This window comes from Neofelis nebulosa, chromosome 8, assembly GCF_028018385.1.
Source record: "Neofelis nebulosa isolate mNeoNeb1 chromosome 8, mNeoNeb1.pri, whole genome shotgun sequence".
NCBI classification, from domain to species: domain Eukaryota; kingdom Metazoa; phylum Chordata; class Mammalia; order Carnivora; family Felidae; genus Neofelis; species Neofelis nebulosa.
The window spans coordinates 65170710-65190652 of record NC_080789.1 but is presented as its reverse complement, the minus strand read 5'-3'; the positions used below and the strand labels follow the sequence as shown (position 1 = coordinate 65190652).

General features: G+C 36.7%; 1 protein-coding gene across 9 annotated transcripts in view; it reads left to right on the top strand.

Moving 5' to 3' along the window:
* The window catches only part of LARP4 (La ribonucleoprotein 4), a 67373-nt gene extending 59399 nt beyond the window's left edge, over positions 1-7974 (top strand). For all 9 annotated transcript variants that reach the window (XM_058742811.1, XM_058742812.1, XM_058742810.1 and 6 more), the window contains 3 exons: positions 3538-3662; positions 3777-3945; positions 5564-7974. In XM_058742811.1, the coding sequence (XP_058598794.1) occupies positions 3538-3662; positions 3777-3945; positions 5564-5902 (633 nt within the window). In that variant the 3' untranslated portion in view covers positions 5903-7974. The remainder of the gene's footprint in view (positions 1-3537; positions 3663-3776; positions 3946-5563) is intronic.
* Positions 7975-19943: the final 11969 nt, after the last annotated feature.

The window sequence follows — 19943 nt, the reverse complement described above, 5'->3', positions numbered from 1 at the left end:
CTGGCTGCACAATGCACAATCCTGTAGCTAGGGCTTTCTTTTGCCATCATCATCCTGGGAATTTTCCTTAGTCTCTTTTGTTGCATCCTCTCTTTTTCTTAATCTTGTTTTACTTTCCTGTATTATGGTGGGTCACATCTTCCTGAGCTTCCTGAATAAATGGGTTTTAGTATGTTTCTTGAGATCTTGCGTTCTGAAAATGTTTTTCTGTTCTCATATTTGATCAGTAGCTTATTTGTGTAGAGTTCTGTATTAGAAATCATTTTCCCGTGGAATTTTGAAGGTATTTTTTTGTCTTCCCTTTTAAAAAATAATGTGCAATATTGTAGTTATTTAATCAGTCTTGAGATAGACATTTTTTTCATGTTTTCCACCTTTGAAAATCAGGCTGCCCTATAATTAAAAGTTATTGTAGTTTAAGTAGCATTGTTTTTTTCTTAGTAATCCATAAAATAATAGTGCATTTTACAGTTGATGGCTTCTCAGATTTGTTGAGGTGTGATTCACACACACACATTTTTAAAGAAGAAGAATAATAAAGTGTGCCTCCCCTTGTAATCCCAACCCACAATTGTGGACGTTAAACATCACCAACATCTTAGCAGTGCCATCTGTCTCCCCCTTTATTTATAATTCTTCCTATTCCTTCCCTTCCTCCCCATCAGAGATAAACATCCTGAGTTTGCAATAATAATTTTCTTGCTTTTCTTTATAGTTTTACCATTCCAGGTTGGGAAATTTTTTCTGTAGAGCTGGGCCAGACAGTAAATATTTTAGGCTTTGTGGGCCGCATGCTAAAAACTTAAAAACCACTCTTAGTTCATAGGCCGTACCAACAAAAGTCATAAACTAGATTTGGCCAGTGAGCCTTGGTTTGTCAACCCCTAATATACAGTATACTGTTCGTTGTGCCTGTTTTGAACACAATATAAATGGAATTGTATGTATTCTCCTGTTGTGTGAAATTCATCACTGCTGATACAGATGACTAGTTCATTTTGCATTGTTGTATTCTGTTGTAAGAATGTCATTATTCTGCTATTGGACACTTGAGCTGTCTTTCTGTCTGACATTATAAGCAATTATGCTATGAATGTTCAAACCATACATGACCCTATTTTAAGGGTATTACATAGTGGAATTGCTGAGTGGTAGGGCATCTTTTAAAATTTAATTTTTCATATTTTATTGGCCGTTTGAGTTTCTTCTTTTGCAGAGTCAAGTATTTGGTACTTTATCTGTTGGGTTATCTCTTATCTTGCAGATTCATGGAATTTAAAAAATTTATTTTGTATACTAATCCTTTGTCAGTTATGTGTGTTTTCTACCTATGGTTTTCAGTCTTTAGTATTTGTAAGTGAAAACAAGTTCTTAATCTTATTTTATGGTTTGTTCTTTTTATATCTTGCTTAGGAAATGATCTGTCTTCCAGAGATTCTTTTCAGAAATCTATCATTCTGATTCCAGATAGTTCTGTAACCTCTTTTTTCCCTCTCTAGAGGTTTTAGGATCTTTTATTTAACCCTTCTATTCTATGAAATTTTATGAAGGTGTATCTTGCTATGGCTCCTTTTTTTTTCTTTTTGAGGGAGAGAGCATGCACCCGTATGCGTGAGCAGGGGAGGAGCAGAGAGAGGGATAGAGAATCCCAGCCAGGTTCCACTCTGTCAGTGCAAAGCCCATCACGGGGCTCAATTTCATGAACTACGAGAAGATGACCTGAGCCAAAATAAAAGTCAAAATGCTCAACTGACTGAGCCACCCAGGCACCCTGTTGTGGCTCTTTTTTTTTTTTTTTTTTTAAATTCATTGTTCTGGATACTTGGGAAACCCTTTCAATCTGGAAACTTGTCCTTACCTTCTAGAAAATTTTCCTGTATTATGTATTTTTTTCATGTTTGTTTATTTTTGAGAGAGAGTATGAACAGGGGAGGAGTAGAGAGAGAAGGGAGGGATACGGAGGATCCGAAGCAGGCTGTGTGCTGACAGTAGCAAGCCCGATGAGGGTCTCAAACCCACGAACCACAAGATCATGCCCTGAGCCAAAGTTGAACACTCAACTGACTGAGCCACCCAAGCACCCTGTGTTGTGTCTTTAATAAATTCTTCACCTTTTTTTCCTCTTTCTTGAACTTTTAATTTGATATTGTACCTTGTAGGTTGAATCTCTAATTTTTGTTGTTTGGCTTTCCTAATATTTATTTTTGTACTTGTCTATATTTTCTACAAAGTTTTTCTGAATGTTACCTTTAAACCTGCTGAAATTTGTATTGCATCAATCGATTTTAATTTCTAGGGCTTACTGTTTTTCTTTTTTAATTGTAGTAAAATACATAAAATATAAAATTTACCATCTTCAGCATTGTTTAGTGTGTACTGTTCAGTTGTGTTAAGTGCATTTGCATTGTTGTGCTTCTAATCTCTAGGACTCTTCATCTTGTTGGGTTTTTTTTGTTTTTTTTTTTAATGTTTATTTATTTTTGAGAGAGAGACAGAGCATGAGCAGGGGAGGGGCAGGGGTAGAGGGAGACACAGAATCAGAAGCAGGCTTCAGGCTCTGAGCTGTCAGCACAGAGCCCGAATGGGGCTCGAACTCTCGAGCTGTGAGATCATAACCTGAGCCAAAGTCAGAGGCTTAACCGACTGAGCCACCCACGTGCCCCCAGGACTCTTCATCTTGTAAATATAAAATGCTGTAGGGGGTGTCTGGCCGGGACAGTTGGTAGAGTGTACTACTCTTGGCCTCTGGATTGTGAGATCAAGCCCTATGTTGGGTGTAGAGATTACTTAAAAATAAAAACATTTGAAAGAAGTAGATAATAAATAAAATACTATACCCTTACACAGCAGTTCCCATTACCTGCTTCTGTCCCCTTTGCTCAGCCCCTGTCAACCACCATTCTACTTAGTATGAATGTGACTACTTGAGGTATCTCATATAAGTGGAATCATATAATATTTGTCTTTTTGTGACTGGCTTATTTCACATAGCATAATGTCCTCAAGGTTCATCCATTGTGGTAGTGAGTACCAGTACGTACTTCCTTTCATTGCACTGTAATGTTCCATTATAGGGATAGACCTCAATTTGTTTATCCATTCACCAGTTGATGAGCTTTCAGGTTTGTACCCAAACCTAATAATGCTACTATGAACATTTGTGTATTAAGTTTTTGTGTAGACATGTATTTTCTCTTACATATATTCTGCTGGGTCACATGGTAACTCTATGTTTAGCTTTTTGAGGAACTGTGAGACTGTTTTCCAAAATGACCGCACCATTGTACATTGTCACCCTCAGTGTACGAGAGTTCCAATTATCTCCATATCATCACTAACATTTGTTATTGTGTGTCTTACTGATTATAGCCATCCTAGTGAGTGTGAAATGGTTGGTTTCTCATTGTGGTTTTGATTTGCATTTGCCTAATAACTGATGGTAGTTGAGCATCTTTTCATGTGCTTATTGGCCACTTGTATATCTTCTTTGAAGAAGTGTCGATATAAATCAATTTTGAAATATGATTTTACTTTAAGGATAACGAAGAGTTGAGAGTTAGTTGCCCAGTGCCTGCAGAGGATGAACAGACAGACTGCACTTCTGCCCAGCAACTCAGTATGAGTACCAGTCCTCCATGTACTGCTGAGCTTCCTGCACTAAGGTACAGTTTCAGTATAGAAGATCTTCCACATTGAGATTACTTTTTCTTCTGATCATTTGCTTAGGTGTTTTTGTGTGCTGTATTAAGTCTAATATCAAGCTCTCTTTTCCTTAGCACAACTCAACAAGTAAAGGATCCTATAGAGGATTCTACTGTTCAGAAGGATGTTCTCAACCAGACAACTGTACCAGTTTCTTCCCCAAGTACTGCAAAGCCATCAAGGACAAATAGTGCTTCACCATGTAATAGTAACATAAATGCAGCTGTAGCTATGGCCCTACAGGTAACTTGATGAGTTTGGTATGTGAGAAAAAAATAATAGGTTAAATAATGAGATTTTTTTTTTGTTTGTTTCCTGCATAAGTCTTTGCTAGAGTAGGGTCATTGGAAATAGCCCAAATTGAGGCTGCCTGCCTCAAATGAAGCTAAAGGAATTTAAAATCACTGTGAAGAAACAGGAAATTTTAGCCTTTGGGACATAGTGAGGAAGTCACTATTCATTCTGGGTTTTTTTAATGGCTTTTTTCTGATCATCCTATAGTTAAGTGAAGCTTCTTTCTTACTCAGATTATGATGAGTGTATTGTTTTTGGGCTAGTGTAAAGAGGCTTTGAGCCCCTTGAGATTCTTTTTTTATAATGCTTATTAACAAGTCTTATGAGGGCCACTCCTATTTTTATTCAGTTTCCAGAAATTGTTTTTATAATTAGGGAAATACAGAAAAGCAAGGAGAAAAACACAAAATTTATGTATAATCTTTTCATTCATTGATATAACTAATTGCAGTTTGGTTATAGTTCCTTTTTTCTAGGCTAAGAAGAGTTTATTTTGTTATTTAATAATAATAGAATGACAACTACCAATTACCGAAGAGGCTGCTCTATGCCAAGACCAGTGCTAAAGACTTTTTACATGCTTTATCCCATTCTCATAACACCCCTATTGTCCATTTTTTTCCGATGAAGTAATTAAGACTTAATCAGTCCTCTATTAATACATTATTGGTTCCCAGATGCTGTTAAGATTCTCGTGGAATCCATCTTAGGGTTCTTTGTAGCCAGGGAGGACAGAATAGAATCATTTCATTTCATCACATGAATGTACATTATTAACTTAATCTGTCCTTCCTTATTAGACATTTAGGGTTGTTTCCAGTTTTTTTCATCACCGTAAACAATGCTGACATGAACATCCTTCAGATAAATTCCTCAAGTGAAGTTATTGTTACATAAATTGCCAAGGCATTTTATTATTTTCAGCGAAGTTATTGTGTTTTTGTTTTAAGATTGTTCCAATACACTTTAATAGCAATGTGTATGAGACTGCCTATTGCCCTTCCCTAGAAGATGACTTACTGGGGTGCCTGGGTGGTTCAGTGGGTTAAGCATCCAGCTCAGGTCATGATCTCACAGTTTGTGAGTTTGAGCCCTGCATTGGGCTTTGTGCTGACAGTGTGGAGCCTGCTTGGGATTCTCTGTCTCCATCTCTCTCTGCCCCTCCCCTGACGCACCCTCTCATAAATAAATAAACATTACCAAAAAATAAATAAATAAATAAATAAATAAATAAATAAATAAATAAATAAATAAATAACTTAATGATTTTCTTATGGGTCACATTATCCTTTTTTTTTGTTTGTTTATTTTTGAGAGAGAGACAGAACATGAACAGGGGAAGGGCAGAGAGAGAGGGAAACACAGAATCCGAAACAAGACTCCAGGCTCCAAGCTGTCATAACAGCCTGATGCAGGGCTCAAACTCCCAAACCGTGAGATCATGACCTGAGCTGAAGTTGGACGCTCAACTGACTGAACCACCCAGGTGCCCCTCACACTGTCCTTTTTGTAGCTTATTACTTAGAGAATGTGTACCATAAGTTTGTTTCTTATCTTCACTTCAAAGGAACCCCGAAAGCTAAGTTATGCTGAAGTGTGCCAGAAGCCCCCTAAAGAACCATCTCCAGTTCTTGTGCAGCCACTACGAGAACTTCGCTCCAATGTAGTGTCTCCCACCAAAAATGAAGAGAATGGAGCTCCTGAGAAGTCCATTGAGAAATCACATGAGAAGCCAGAAGCAAGGGCTAGTAAGGAATATTCTGGTTTCCGAGGCAATACCATTCCCAGGGGAGCAGCTGGAAAAATCAGGGAACAGAGACGCCAGTTTGGCCATAGGGCTATACCTCAGGGAGTGACTCGACGTAATGGCAAAGAGCAATATGTGCCACCCAGATCACCAAAGTAAAACAAACAAACTATTCAGAAACTTCTCTCTCTTCCCATTAAAACTTGAGCCGTGGCTGTATTGAACTGTTCTGGAGGGGAAGGGGTAGCCAGGAAGGAAGCAGGAGAAAAGTCTATGTCCTTAAATCATTGTGGATTTTGGAGTTGTGAGCAGTAGAATCCCAAAATTCATCTCTAAAGTGATTTTAAAATGCTGGAGGATTCCAATCAGTATAAATATATATATATATATATGTATACATATATAAAAATATAATTTTTCTATTTTTGTTTTTGATTTTAATTTGCAGAGATCTTCTGCCTAGAATCAATTTTGAGGGTTCAGATTTAGCTTGGGGAAAAAAACCTATTACACATCCTTCAGTATAGGAGATGAGGGAGTGAGAGAAAATATTTTTTGAAGAAGCATTTCTGTAAAATTAGAAATTACTTTTTTTAATCTATTTAAAGTTTGGCTTGGAGAATGCCATCTCTGCCTATATGGCCTTGTGTTGCAAAGCAGATCAGTGGCTGGAGTGCCTGTTTTGGTGTGAGTGTGTGCAAGAGTGATTGAAGCCAAATCTGTTGTCATGTTAGTAAATGATTTGCAAACTGAATGTAATACTGGAGTAGATTTTTTTTTCCATTTTGAAATTCAGTCTGAACAAGCTGTTAAACTCTGATTATACTTAGAGATGTGACTATCAGTCAGCTTGATAGTCAAGGAAAGAATGGGGGTTATTCAGAAAATCAAAAATATGTTTTAGATCTGAGTGGATAGGTCAAATGGACTTCAGAGGTTTAAACTGCTTTGTGATTTCCTGCCCCCCCCCCAATAGGAAACAGGTTTTTTTGTTACTTCATTTGTTATTCTCTGTTCTTTGACTACCCACCCCCAAAAGCAAAATAACCACCATTCTACAGAATTGTATGTTTCTAACTGCCTTGACCAGTCTAGTCAAATCATATAACTGTTTTAAATTTCCGAATTGAACATTGAAGTAGTTTATTCTTCTGTTCACGTGTTTAGAATTTTAGATCCCAGAATGGTAGGTCAGACTGACCCTGCAGTAATTTATTCGTGTGTTAAAGATGAAACATTGTAACTGATCCTTAAAGTATTAAATAGTGTAGAAGTTAAAAAAAAATTTTTTTTAAACTTAATTTGGGGGCAACTTTTTTCTGTTTACAGTATATTTTATCATCTTCTTCCTTCCCTTTCTCAAAAAAAAAAGAAATACAGTTTGAAATTCACAGAAACAGAACCAGCAAGTCATGAGATTTTTGAGTTAAGGTGAGAAAGATAGTTGAAGAAAATTAATACATACTTTCTCAGTGAATAAAGTTGTAGCTGTCATATTAAGTAGGCAAGTTTACATGCTGGTGTTTAGAAAATGGCTAAAATATTAAAACCATGTTGCATTAATCTGTTTTAAGTCAGACCATTTTTAGAGTTCTATGTAAGGTGGGGTTTTGTTTTCTTTTTAGGGATAGTTTGTAATGGTAATAACTGTCCCTTATGTTAGTGAATTACATATGTACAAATTGAAACTGTAAATTGTGAACACTGGAAAGCACCATTGTGACATAGAATAAACATCTTAGTAATATATTAAAATGAATGTAAATGGAGGTTAAAATTACATTACTGTGAAACTCATCTTCCAACTCTAAGTTAAGCTTTGGAGATTTGTATTAGTAGGTAACTAAACACTGCACATTTCTGTACAAGCCAGAATTATCATTTCTTTGTAACTTATTATTCAGCTTGGCAGTTGCTTTTGATTTGGTGAATTGATAACATGGTATATAATATATTTAAGCAGTTTGAAACTACTCATTTCTACACACTATTTTTTAAAATCATATACTAGAATGAAACATACAATAAAACTACCTGTGCTGAAATTTGGGGGAAGTTTAGGTCCTTGAAAAAAAAAAAAAGTATTAATAATCATTGACTACATCTATGATAAAAGTGCTTATTTTGGTTTACTTAGATAATGCTGCAGTTGGTGGAAATGATAAACATTTAAAGTGTTAACACTCTGTGAATGCCTTGGATTTAAGAGAATAAACATTTTATAAAAATCACTTGGTAAGGATTATAAACTTAATTATTGCACTTAAAATGAAACTGTACTTTTCTTACAGTGTGTCACAGAAATACGCTTGTATGCTGTGTGACTTACTGTTAGTCCACCCAGCTTCCCAAAACTAAATGTTCTAACTGAAACAAAGGAAGAGTCTTCTTGAAGAAAGCAACTGTGTTCTTGCTTTTTTCCCCCCAAAATGCTATTGAAAGTAGAAATTTAAAGACATAATTGTTTTTAAATTTCTTATAAAATAGTGTTTTTAATTTAATTTGCCTCATTACAGCTAATAGTTCCCAGTTTGGTGGGATGTATACGGAAGAGAGAGAGAGAGAGAGAGCGAGCGAGTGTGTGTGTGTGTGTGTGTGTGTGTGTGTGTGTGTGTGTATGTATGATATATATATATATATTCACAATATTTAGCATTTATTTTATTACAGCAAATTTAAGGTTTGTATCTAAATGATGCCTATGAGTTGTGTGAACTTGTTTGGGGTTTTTTCCAGCAGTTCTCTGTAACTGATGCGGGTTGGGCATTTATTGTAGTTCAATTATTTATTTGGTTCTTTAGAAGGAGGAATTTAAATGTCAGTTTTTTCTCTTCATCCTTCTGACTTAACACTTCCTTGGGCTGTTGAAGGCTAAAAGTATATACAGATGATATTGAGTGCATAGTACAGTGGTTTTCTGTCATAGTTCTTACTGCATGAAGAGAATAAGAGTCACACAAGTTCATCGCTTTGCACTTCATAGAGAAGGTATACGAGATATTGCAAACCTGTCTCTCTTTCCTATGCTGATAATTGAGGTTTTCATGATCTCTAGGGCCTGCCTGTCTCTATCAGTTTTGCAAATATAGACACTGGCATTCAAAAGAGTGATCCATCTATAACTTTATTCAACTGGATTTTGGAAGAAGATAAGATCTTTCAGTGATAAGGTTTATTGTTGTTATGTGCTCGATTTGCATGTGATCAAATGACATGCCGATTTTTATTTTCAGTTCCTAAAATTAAGGTAGCTTGAATATTGTTTCACATTCCTTTTTAAATAACCAGGTTGGCTTTGCAAAAGGCTTAATAATAATGGAGTGTTAGCATCTGCTGGAGCAGAAAATAGTATTTAAAAGTTACTGAACACTTTCTTGAGCTTTATTAGTTACAGCCTTAATATTTAGTCTCTTGGCTTAAATATCCACTGGTTTTACTTTGACACAGTTGAACAGCACTGGGGTTAGGTCTCCTGATATTTGTGTTGGGCATGTACATTAACCCTGTTTTAAAATAACATACCCACTTTGTTTGTTTTTACAGAAAAGATAAAATGCAAAGAGGACAGTGTGTTCCTTTTGAGGATTTTTATAAATTCTTAATTATATGATGAGGTTTTTTCCCAACTTTTTATATTTCCTTACGATTTGATGGTCATTAATTTAACTTTAGGCTTTTTTGGTGTATGCTAACTTAGCTAGTCTGAGCTTCCAAGAAGATACATAGACATTTCAGTTTTTAATTAATTGAATGAGGACATTTTAAGAAGTTGAAAGAGAATTTGTTTTCAATTTGAGAGTAAATTCTCTTTCTTTCAGAATCGTCTGATTATTAAATAATTTAAAGTTTATTTTAAAAAGTAACAACTTTTTATGAATTGTTGAGTAGACTGTTCCTAAAAAAGTACAACTCCTATGTCAACAGGCTGTGTATAAAATAAAATGGTCTTATTTTCAGTTTTTCAGCACAAAACACTGATCAGTATATATAAGGAAACATCTATATCAAGTTGGGGTTTTTTTTGTTTTTGTTTTTTTTTGCCTGATTTACATGTCTTTTGAGTGACCCCTGTCAAATGTTCGGGGTCGGGGATCAGAACCAGTTATCCGGCTTCTGTTTTGTCCATTGCTTAGGTTTGTTCCTGTTGTCCAAACTGCTCCCTCCCCCCAACCCCCCCCCAAAAAAAAAAGATGGTGTGACACATGCTCATGCATACTATGTTAAAATGAGTACATCCTTGTATTTGTATTTTTGTTTTCAACATTGCCAAGGTGCTACGGGAAATTAAAGTAACACAAAATTAGAAAAAATAAAATTATTTAAAAGCAGAACTGGTTTCCTTTTCTCCAGGTGGTTTATGTCTAATGACTGCTTGTGTTTATTTTTCCTTAATTTTATATGTTGCCCACTCTTTAGTTCCATCATTATTCTGGTCTCAGCTCTTTTTTTGGGGGTGGGGTTGGTTTGGTTTGGGGGAGTGGGGTATCGGCTGTGTGAAACACCATCTGCAAAGTGAGGGAAGAGAGAAGATTCAGCTTTATGATCCTAGGGTTTTCTTACATTCTTTTACTGTCAGAAGCAGATGTTGATGGGGCGGGGGTGGGGGGGGGTGGGGGGTAGAACCAAGGGCAATGTGAGGTTTAAGGATTTTGCTTTCATGAGGCAGATTATAGCCTGACCTGAGTATGTAGATTCTAGGCTTTCAAACTTTTTATTTCTAAGAGAAAACCTTTAATTTATCTTTAGCTCTTCACCACACCTTTGCTTTGTATCAAACTCTAGATAGAGCTAAATGATTTAGGGGGCTTTTTAAAGGGAAAGTTCACTGGAGAATTTAAATGAATCTTTTAATCTGTCTTTAAAACTATGTTAAGGCAATAATGGAAGAAAAAGGCAAAGATGGAAAAGCTGAGAGAATCTCTGGCTCTAAAACAGCTGATTATTGTAAAAATGTGAAAACCCAGCATTTCTTTTTTAAGTTTATTTATTTGGAAAGAGAGTGCCTGCAGAGTGTAGGGAGGGGCAGAGAGGGGGGGTTGGGTAGAAAGAATCCCAAACAGGCTCCATCCACACTGTCAGCACAGAGCCCAATGTGGGGCTTGAACTCACAAACTGTGAGATGACCTGAGCCTTTTGAAACCAGGAGCCGGATGCCCAACCAAGTCACCCAGGTGTCCGTACCCGCCCCCCCCCTTTTTAAACATTTATTGAATATAGTACTGCTAAGAAAACACTAAAGTATTTCATAGCCATCCTGCCACAGTTTATTCTTCAATTATTAAGATGAGCATTTTTATGTAGTAAAATGCTACTTAGTAGCATTGCCCTTTAAACAGCTTTAATTTGATAATGAACAGTTAGCTTAATGAAGATAATATCAGTTAGTAAAATGTTTCCAGTAATAATAGGTTTACAAAGTTGTACATTAGCAAAGCCTTAGGGCCTTAAGTCAGTAGGTTAGTAGTTTATTTGGGCAAGAGATGGGGTGTATAATTTAAATTTCTTTATCATATCAGGACACAGTGTAATTGTGTATGCTTTTTAGTGGACTAATAACCAAATTGGTGAACTCAATTATGTAGGCTTTGTGTTGTATTTAAAATGAATGGATGTGCCAGGAGCCTTATGACTAAAATAATACATATGTAACTATGCCCTTTATATTTTAATTATGCCTTTTGGAAAATATTAATCTAAATATATATGTCTCCCAAGTTTAAATTTCAGTTATATGCCCAGAAATTTTTTGCACAGTTTAACAGTTACTGTTAAAGGATTGTGAATTTCCTTAAAACTCTGGGATAAAAACTATCGAGGGTGTTCTTAGTTTGTATGAGGGTTGATAGGATTAGGAATACACAAGAATCTTGATCAGCCTTCCCGGGAGGGGAAAGCATTAACTTCCAAGCTGACTCTTGATCAGTATGTGTTGGCTAGGTAGGTAAAGGGATGGGAAGCATACCGGCAAATAGTGCAAGTGAAAAAGGCAAATTCAGCATAATTGTTTGGAATGGATGGAGCATAGATTTCAGTAGCGTGTGGCAAGAGAAAAGCTGAAGAATTTCATTTGTAGATAAATCGTAACCAATCATTGTATGCTAAGAAAATTAGTTTTCACTGGATTCTGCAGGGAATGAGAACCATGAGAAAGCAGAGGGTTATGGTTAGATTTGAAGTTGAGAGCACAATTCTGGTGTCTATGTAAATAGTTTGGGATTGGGTTGTCCAGGTGAGCAGGATGTTTGGAATTAAGGGAACAGCCATTAAGATAGTGTGATAGATTAGGACAAAGATTGTCCACATCCTAATCGCCAGAACCTCTGAAAGTTACTTTATATAGCAAAAGGGATTTTGCAGCTGTGATTAACGACCTTGAAATGGGGGTGATTATCCTGGATTATCCAGGTGAGCTCAATATAATCACAAAAATAATCATAAGAGGGAGACTAGAAATCAGAGTCAGTAGATGTGATGATGGAAGAGTAAAGTGATGCATCCAAGAGCCAAGAAATGCCGACAGCTTCCAGAAGTTGGAAGAGGCGCAAGGAAAAGATTCTCTCCTGGATCCCCCAGAAGGAACCAGCCCAGGCAACACTTTGTTTTGCCCCATAAAACTCAGATTTCTGACCTCCAGAACTATAAAAGAATAAATGTGTTCTAAACCACTAAATTAGTGGTAATTTGCTACAGCAGCAATAGGAAACTAATCAGATGGAGAGAAAGGGACAGATACGCATGCTTTTAAGGAAGTAGAATGAACAGGATCTGTGTTGTCTGGTTGGATGTGAGAATGCGGGGAAATTTTTAGGATGCCTATAAGACATGTTTGGTAAGTAACCTGACAAGTCATGAGTGACTTAAGATCAGAAGTAAGTTAAAGAATGAGAAGAGGGCTAAGTATAGAACCCTGAAAAAATGTCGAAGTTGGCACGTGTGTGTGTGTATAATCCCCATGTTTTGGCAAAAATGAGGAAAAATCAGCTTTATGTACTGTTACAAGAGTATAAATTGATAAAACCATTTTGGAGAGCAATTTGGCTATATTTAGAGAAAGTGACAAGCACACCTTGCAAAATCATGATTCCACTTCCGGATTATATACCCTGGGGGAACTACTGGACTTTATTCATGGACACTACAAGAATGTTGCAGCTTTTTAATTTTTTTTCCAAACAATGAGATGCTAAAAACAATGTCCATCGATACAGTGTCCAATCAACTATAGTATGTCTTAATGATGGTATACTGTACATCATTTAAAATGAATGAACAGGAACAGCTCTTATGTGTCAAAAGAGCAAGTTAGATTGGCATATAGAGTTTGATACCTTTTTTAATAGTCTTAAGATTACTATATATTATGGGTACATCTATTAAAAGTTAGAAAAATGTACTAATATGTTTGGAAATGATACAAGCTGCAAGATGGTGCATACCTTTTAAGTAACCCTCTTTGGGGAATCAGGAGGGCGTGAGATAGAACATTAGGGATGCATGTATAGGCCTTCACATGTATATATAATGTCTTCAAAGTTCTGAAGCAGAAATAGGTGGTGAGATGGGTAAACAGGTATAATTCTTTACACTTAAATATGTTTTCACCTGGGTGGTGAAACACCCAGCATAGAACTAGATCAAACAATCCTCAAATTTGTGTGGAACCACAAAAGGCCCTGAAGAGCCAAAGCAATCTTGGAAAAGAAAAGGAAAGGTGGAGGCATCACAATTCCGGACTTCAAGTTATATTACAAATCTATATTAATCGAAACAGTATGGTTGGCACTAAAATAGACCCATAGGTCAATGAAACAGAATAGAAAATTTAGAAATAAACCCTCAATTAAATGGTCAATTAGTCTTAGACAAAGCATGGAAGAATATCCAATGGAGAAAGGCAGTCTTTTCAACAAATGATGTTGGGAAAATTGGACACCAACATGCAAAAGAAAGAAACTGGACGGCTTTCTTACACCATCCACAAAAATGAGCTCAATATGGATTAAAGACCTAAATGTGAGACCTGAAACCATAAAAATCCCAGAAGAGAACATGGGTAGTAACTTCTTTGACCTCAGCCATAGCAACTTTTTCCCAGATACGTCTCCTGAGGCAAGAGAAACAAAAGCAAAAATAAACTACTGGGACTACATCAAAAGAAAAAGCTGCTGAACAGCGAAGGAAACAATGAACAAAACTAAAAGGTGACCTACTGAATGGGAGAAGATATTTACAAATTACATGCCTGATAAAGGGTTAGTATCCAAAATATAAAGAACTTATAAAACCCAAAGCCCAAATAATCCAATTAAAAATGAGCAGTAGACATGAACAGACATTTCTCCAAAGAAGACATCCAGATGGCCAAGAGACACATGAAAAGATGTTCATCATCACTTACCATCAGGGAAATGCAAATCAAAAGTACAATGAAAAAAATAAAACACAAACCCCCACCCCCTACAATGAGATATCACCTCATACCTGTCAGAATGGCTAAAATCAACAATTCAAGAAACAACAAGTGTTGGTGACAATGTGGAGAAAAATGAACTGTTTTGCACTGTTGGTGGGAATGCAAACTGGTGCAATCACTGTGGGAAACAATATGGAGGTTCCTCAAAAAGTTAAAAATAGAACGACCCTGGGGCACCTGGGTGGCTCTTCCTGTTAAGTGTCTGACTTCGGCTCAGGTCATGATTTTGCAGTTTGTGAGTTCGAGCCCCACATTGGGCTCTCCACTGTCAGTGCTGAGCCCACTTCCAGTCCTCTGTCTTCCTCTCTCTCTGACACTCCCATGCTAATTCTGTCTCTCAAAAATTAAAAAACAATTTTTTTTAAGTTTAAAAAAATAAATAAAAATAAAAATAAAATAGAACTACCCTATGAGCCAACAATCATACTACTGGGTATTTACCCAAAGAATACAAAAACACTAATTCAAAGGGATACATGAACTCCTATGTTTATAGAAGCATTATTTACAATAGCCAAGATATAGAAGCAGCCCAAAGGTCCATCTATCGATGCATGGATAAGAAATTTGTGGTGTATATAAACAGTGGAATATTATTCAGCCATAAAAAAATGAAATCTTGCTATTTGCAATGACATGGATGGAGCTACAGAGTATAATAATAAGCTAAATAAGTAAAGACAAAGACTATGATTTCACTCATATGTGGAATTTAAGAAACAAAACAAATGAGCAAAGGAGGGGAAAAGAGAGAGAGACCAATCAAGAAACAGACTCTTAATTGTAGAGAACAAACTGATGTTTACAAGAGGGGAGGGGGTTAAGGCAAAGGGTTAAGTGGGTTATGGGGATTAAGCAGTGCAGTAGCCATGATGAGCACTGGTGATGAAAATAAAAACTTAAAAAAGAATCTCTTATCTATAGGCTACACTTGCATCTATTTATTTTCTTGGTAATTTATGGTCTGTGAACTTAAATTTTTTTTGATGTTTATTTTTGAGAGGGAGAGAGAGACTCCGAGACTGAGTGGGGGAGGGGCAGAGAGCGAGGGAGACACAGAATCTAAAGCAGGCTCCAGACTTTGAGTTTTCAGCACAGAGCCGGACTCAGGGCTTGAACCCACGAACTGCGAGATCATGACCTGAGCTGAAGTCGGACGCTTAACCGACCTAGCCACCCAGGTGCCCCTAGTCTGTGAACTTTAAATGTAACAAAAACATAAAGCAGTGAGCATAGAGCCAAAACTTTTGTCTTGTGGGACTTATGGGCGAAGAACAGACATAATAGGCAATGAGTTTGGATCCAGCAGGATAATGGGAACTAAAATTGTTTTGCATGAAGGAGGAATGAAGGACAAGTCTGATTGCTTTCGAGTGAACACCGTAGTCAGTCTCCCAGATATGAACAATTGTTTAAAAAAAAAAAAAAAAGCTGCTGCCACATGAAGAGAAGTCTTCATTGAAGCCGTGAGCACGAGGAATTGGAAAGAAATGCTGGCAAGGATGTGGAGAAAAGGGAGCCCTCATGCGCTGTTGGTGGGAAGGTAAACTGGTACAACCACTGAGGAAAACAGAATAATAGAAATATATGACCCAATAATTCAACTACTGGGTATTTACTCACCCCCCCCCCAAAAAAAATCCCAGACACACTAATGCAAAAGATATAGGCACCCCTATGTTCATTGCTGCATGATTTACAATAGCCGAGGTATGGAAGTAACCCAAGTGCCCATCAACACATGAACGGATAAAGAAGATGTGGTATATATGAATATATCTATATTCATGAGTGGGATGTTACACAGCCATATTGCCATATGAAACAATAAGGATGGACCTAAATTATTATGCCAAGTGAAATAAGTCCGACAGAGAAAGACAAACATCATACGATTTCATTTATACGTGGAATCAAAAAAAAAAGTCATGGAAATAAAAGGTATAGCATAGGGAGGATAGTCAACAGTATTATAATAGTGTCGTATGGTGACAGATGGTAGCAACACTTGTGAGCATAGCATAATGTTTAAACTAGTTGAATCACTATATTGTACACCTGAAACTGTGTATGTGCTGAAATGTAACATTATGTTTCAGCTACGCTCAAATAAAAAAAATAATAAAAGTTAAAACATAGCCGTGCATCTAGAGAAATAACTACTTTATTTTTTTATTTTTTTTTAATATTTTATTTATTTTTGAGACAGAGAGAGACAGAGCATGAACGGGGGATGGGCAGAGAGAGAGGGAGACACAGAATTGGAAGTAGGCTGCAGGCTCTGAGCCATCAGCCCAGAGCCCGACGTGGGGCTTGAACTCACGGACTGCGAGATTGTGACCTGAGCCGAAGTCAGACACTTAACCAACTGAGCCACCAAGGTGCCCCTGAGAAATAACTATTTTAGAAGATATATCAGTAATTCAAGAAACTGAGGACATATAACAAGACAAAATGCTATGAAATTATAGTCTTGTAAACATTATATTAAAACTGTTCAATGGCAAAAAAAAAAAAAAAATGTCACAGACTTGAGAAAAGGAATTGAATCAAGCCACTTACGAAAGCTTAGTAACCTTGATGATTACACTGGCCATATCTTCAATATTATTATGGTGCAAGTACTTTGAATATACCTAGAATAATTTCCAGAAGAATCAGTGGAAGTAAATGGCAAAGAAACAACTTTTGGTTTTTTTTGAAAGAGAGAGAGCACAGTGCAAGCAGGGGAGGGGCAGAGGGAGAGGGGGAGAGAGAATCCCAAGCAGGCTCCACACTTGGCATGGAGCCTGACATAGGGCTCAATCCTATGACTGAAATCATGACCTCAACCAAAATCAAGAGTCAAATGTTTAACCAAATGAGCCACCCAGCATGCCAAAGAAACAACTTTTGAGGAGAAAATAACAGTTCTCACTGAGCCTTGAAGAAAACAATGAATCTTAATACATTCTGAACAGCTATGCAAGGATGAGATAAATTAAATAGATACCTAGCCACTTTGTAGTGAAACTATAAAACATTAGGGATAAAGAGAAAATCTTAAAAGTTTACAGAGAGAAAACAGATTACCTGTTTTCTGAATAGGAAATATTCAGTGTAAAACAGGTAGGAATAGGAATACCTGAATAGGAATACCAGCCTGATAGCAGAATTCTTACCAACAACTATACCTGCCACAAGACGATGAAGTAATCCTCAAAATGCCAATGAAAAATGATACTGAACCTAGAATTTTATACCCAAGTAAGCTATCTTTGAGGAGTAAGGCAAAAAAAATAAATAAATAAATAAATATTAATTAATTAATTAATTAAAATAAAATAAAAATGGGGCACCTGGGTGGCTCAGTTCGTTGGGCATCCGACTCCAGCTCAGGTCATGATCTCATGGCTTGTGAGTTCGAGTCCTGTGTCGGGCTCTGTGCTGACAGCTCAGAGCCTGGAACCTGCTTTGGATTCTGTGTCCCTCTCTCACTCTGCCCCTCCCTCACTCATGCTCTGTCTCTCTCTCTCTCTCTCTGTCTCTCTCTCTCTCTCTCAAAAATTAAAAAAAAAATTAAATAAAAATAAATACATAAATGTTCAGACACTAAAGATCAAGGGAATTTATTTTCTATATAACTTCTCTGAAGAAAGTATTAAGGATACACATCAGCAAGAGCAAGCCCAGAGGGGAGACATGAGATACAAGAAATAATGTTAAGCACAATGATAAAACATCAACAAAAGTTAACTGGATTATGCTTTTTCTTTTTATTTTTAGTTTTAATTTTTTTTAACGTTTATTTATTTTAGAGAGAGAGAAACAGTGCACGCGGGGGGAGGGGCAGAGAAAGAGGGAGACAAAGAATCTGAAGCAGGCTTCAGGCTCTGAGCTGTCAGCACAGAGCCTGACGTGGGGCTCGGACTCACTAACCGTGAGATCATGACCTGAGCGGAAGTGGGACGCTTAACTGACCTAGCCACCCAGGCACCCCTGATTATGCTTTTTAAATGTTTGCATTTAAATAAAACTACAACTAAAATTCTAGATCAAAATAATAAGGATGGAGATTAATCTAATAGTTAAAGCTAATTTGGATGCTCTGGTCAGGATAAATTTTTTTTTAAGTTTATTTGTTTATTTTGAGAGAGAGAAAGTGTGCACATGCAAGTGAGGGAGGGGCAGAGAGAAAGGAAGAGAGAATCCCAAGTAGGCCCTGCGCTGTCAGTGTGGAGCTGGACGTGGGGCTCGATCCTAGGAACCACGTGATTGTGACCTGAGCTGAAATGAAGAGTTGGACGCTCAACCAACTCAGTCACCCATGCACCCCAAGAGAAAATTTTAATTGTTAGAACTTTCAAAATAGTTGCAAAAATAATAATACTATCTGTACCTCCCAAACCAGCAGAATAAAGAAGTATTCAATACTTTATTAATTCAACAATAGGCAGAAAAGACAAAGATTTATAAACAAAGCCTTCAATAAAAAGGAAGAAATAGGTCTTAATATGTCAGTAATCATATTAAATATAAATACATTTAATTTGTTAAACAACCACACAGAGGGAGAAAGGGAGAAAGGTTGAAAAATAAAGTAATGAAAAAATATATTACAGTAAATACTAATTTTAAAAGGGCTGGTATAATAATATTAGGACAAAAAGAAAGTGAAAAGAACATTAGAAATAAAGTATATATTATATGACAATACAAGGAATAGTCTAGTAAAAAAGTGGCATAATTTGTTGTAAGAGTCCATCAAAAAGACACATCAAGAATTCATATGCACTTAATTATAAATTTCAAAATGCTTAACTAAAAACAATATAATAAACTAAAAACCATAACAACAAACTCAAATGGATTAAAGATCTAAATGTGAGGGGCTCCTGGGTGGCGCAGTCGGTTAAGTATCCGACTTCAGCCAGGTCACGATCTCGCGGTCCGTGAGTTCGAGCCCCGCGTCAGGCTCTGGGCTGATGGCTCAGAGCCTGGAGCCTGTTTCCGATTCTGTGTCTCCCTCTCTCTCTGCCCCTCCCCCGTTCATGCTATGTCTCTCTCTGTCCCAAAAATAAATAAACGTTGAAAAAAAAAAATTAAAAGATCTAAATGTGAGACTCAAAACCATAAAACTCCTAAAAGAAAACATAGGCAGTCATCTCTTGGACATCACCCTTAATATATTTATGGCAAGGGAAACAAAAACAAAATTAAGCTATTTGGACTACACCAAAATAAAAAGCTTTTTCACAACAAAGAAAATCATTAACAAAGCAAAAAGGCAATCTAGTAAATGGAGGAAGATATTTGCAAATGATATATCCGAAAAAGAGATTAATATCCTAAGTAGATCAAGAACTTATGAAACTCAATGCCCCCAAAGCCAAACCACCCAATTAAAAAATGGGCAGAGGACCTGAATAGACAGTTTTTCAAAGACATACAGACGGCCAACTAATATATGAGAAGATACTTAACATCACTAATCATCAGAAATGTAAATCAAAACCACAATGAGATATCACCTCACACCAGTCAGAATGGCTAGCATCAAAATGACAAGAAGTAAGTGTTGGGGGGGGGGGTGTGCATATAGAGAAAAGGAAACCTTGTGCACTGTTGATGGGAATGCAAACTGGTACAACCACTGTGGAAAACAGTACAGAAGTTCCTGAGAAAATGAAAAATAAAAATACCATATGAGCCAGTAATTCCACTAGTGGCTATTTACCCAAGGAAAAT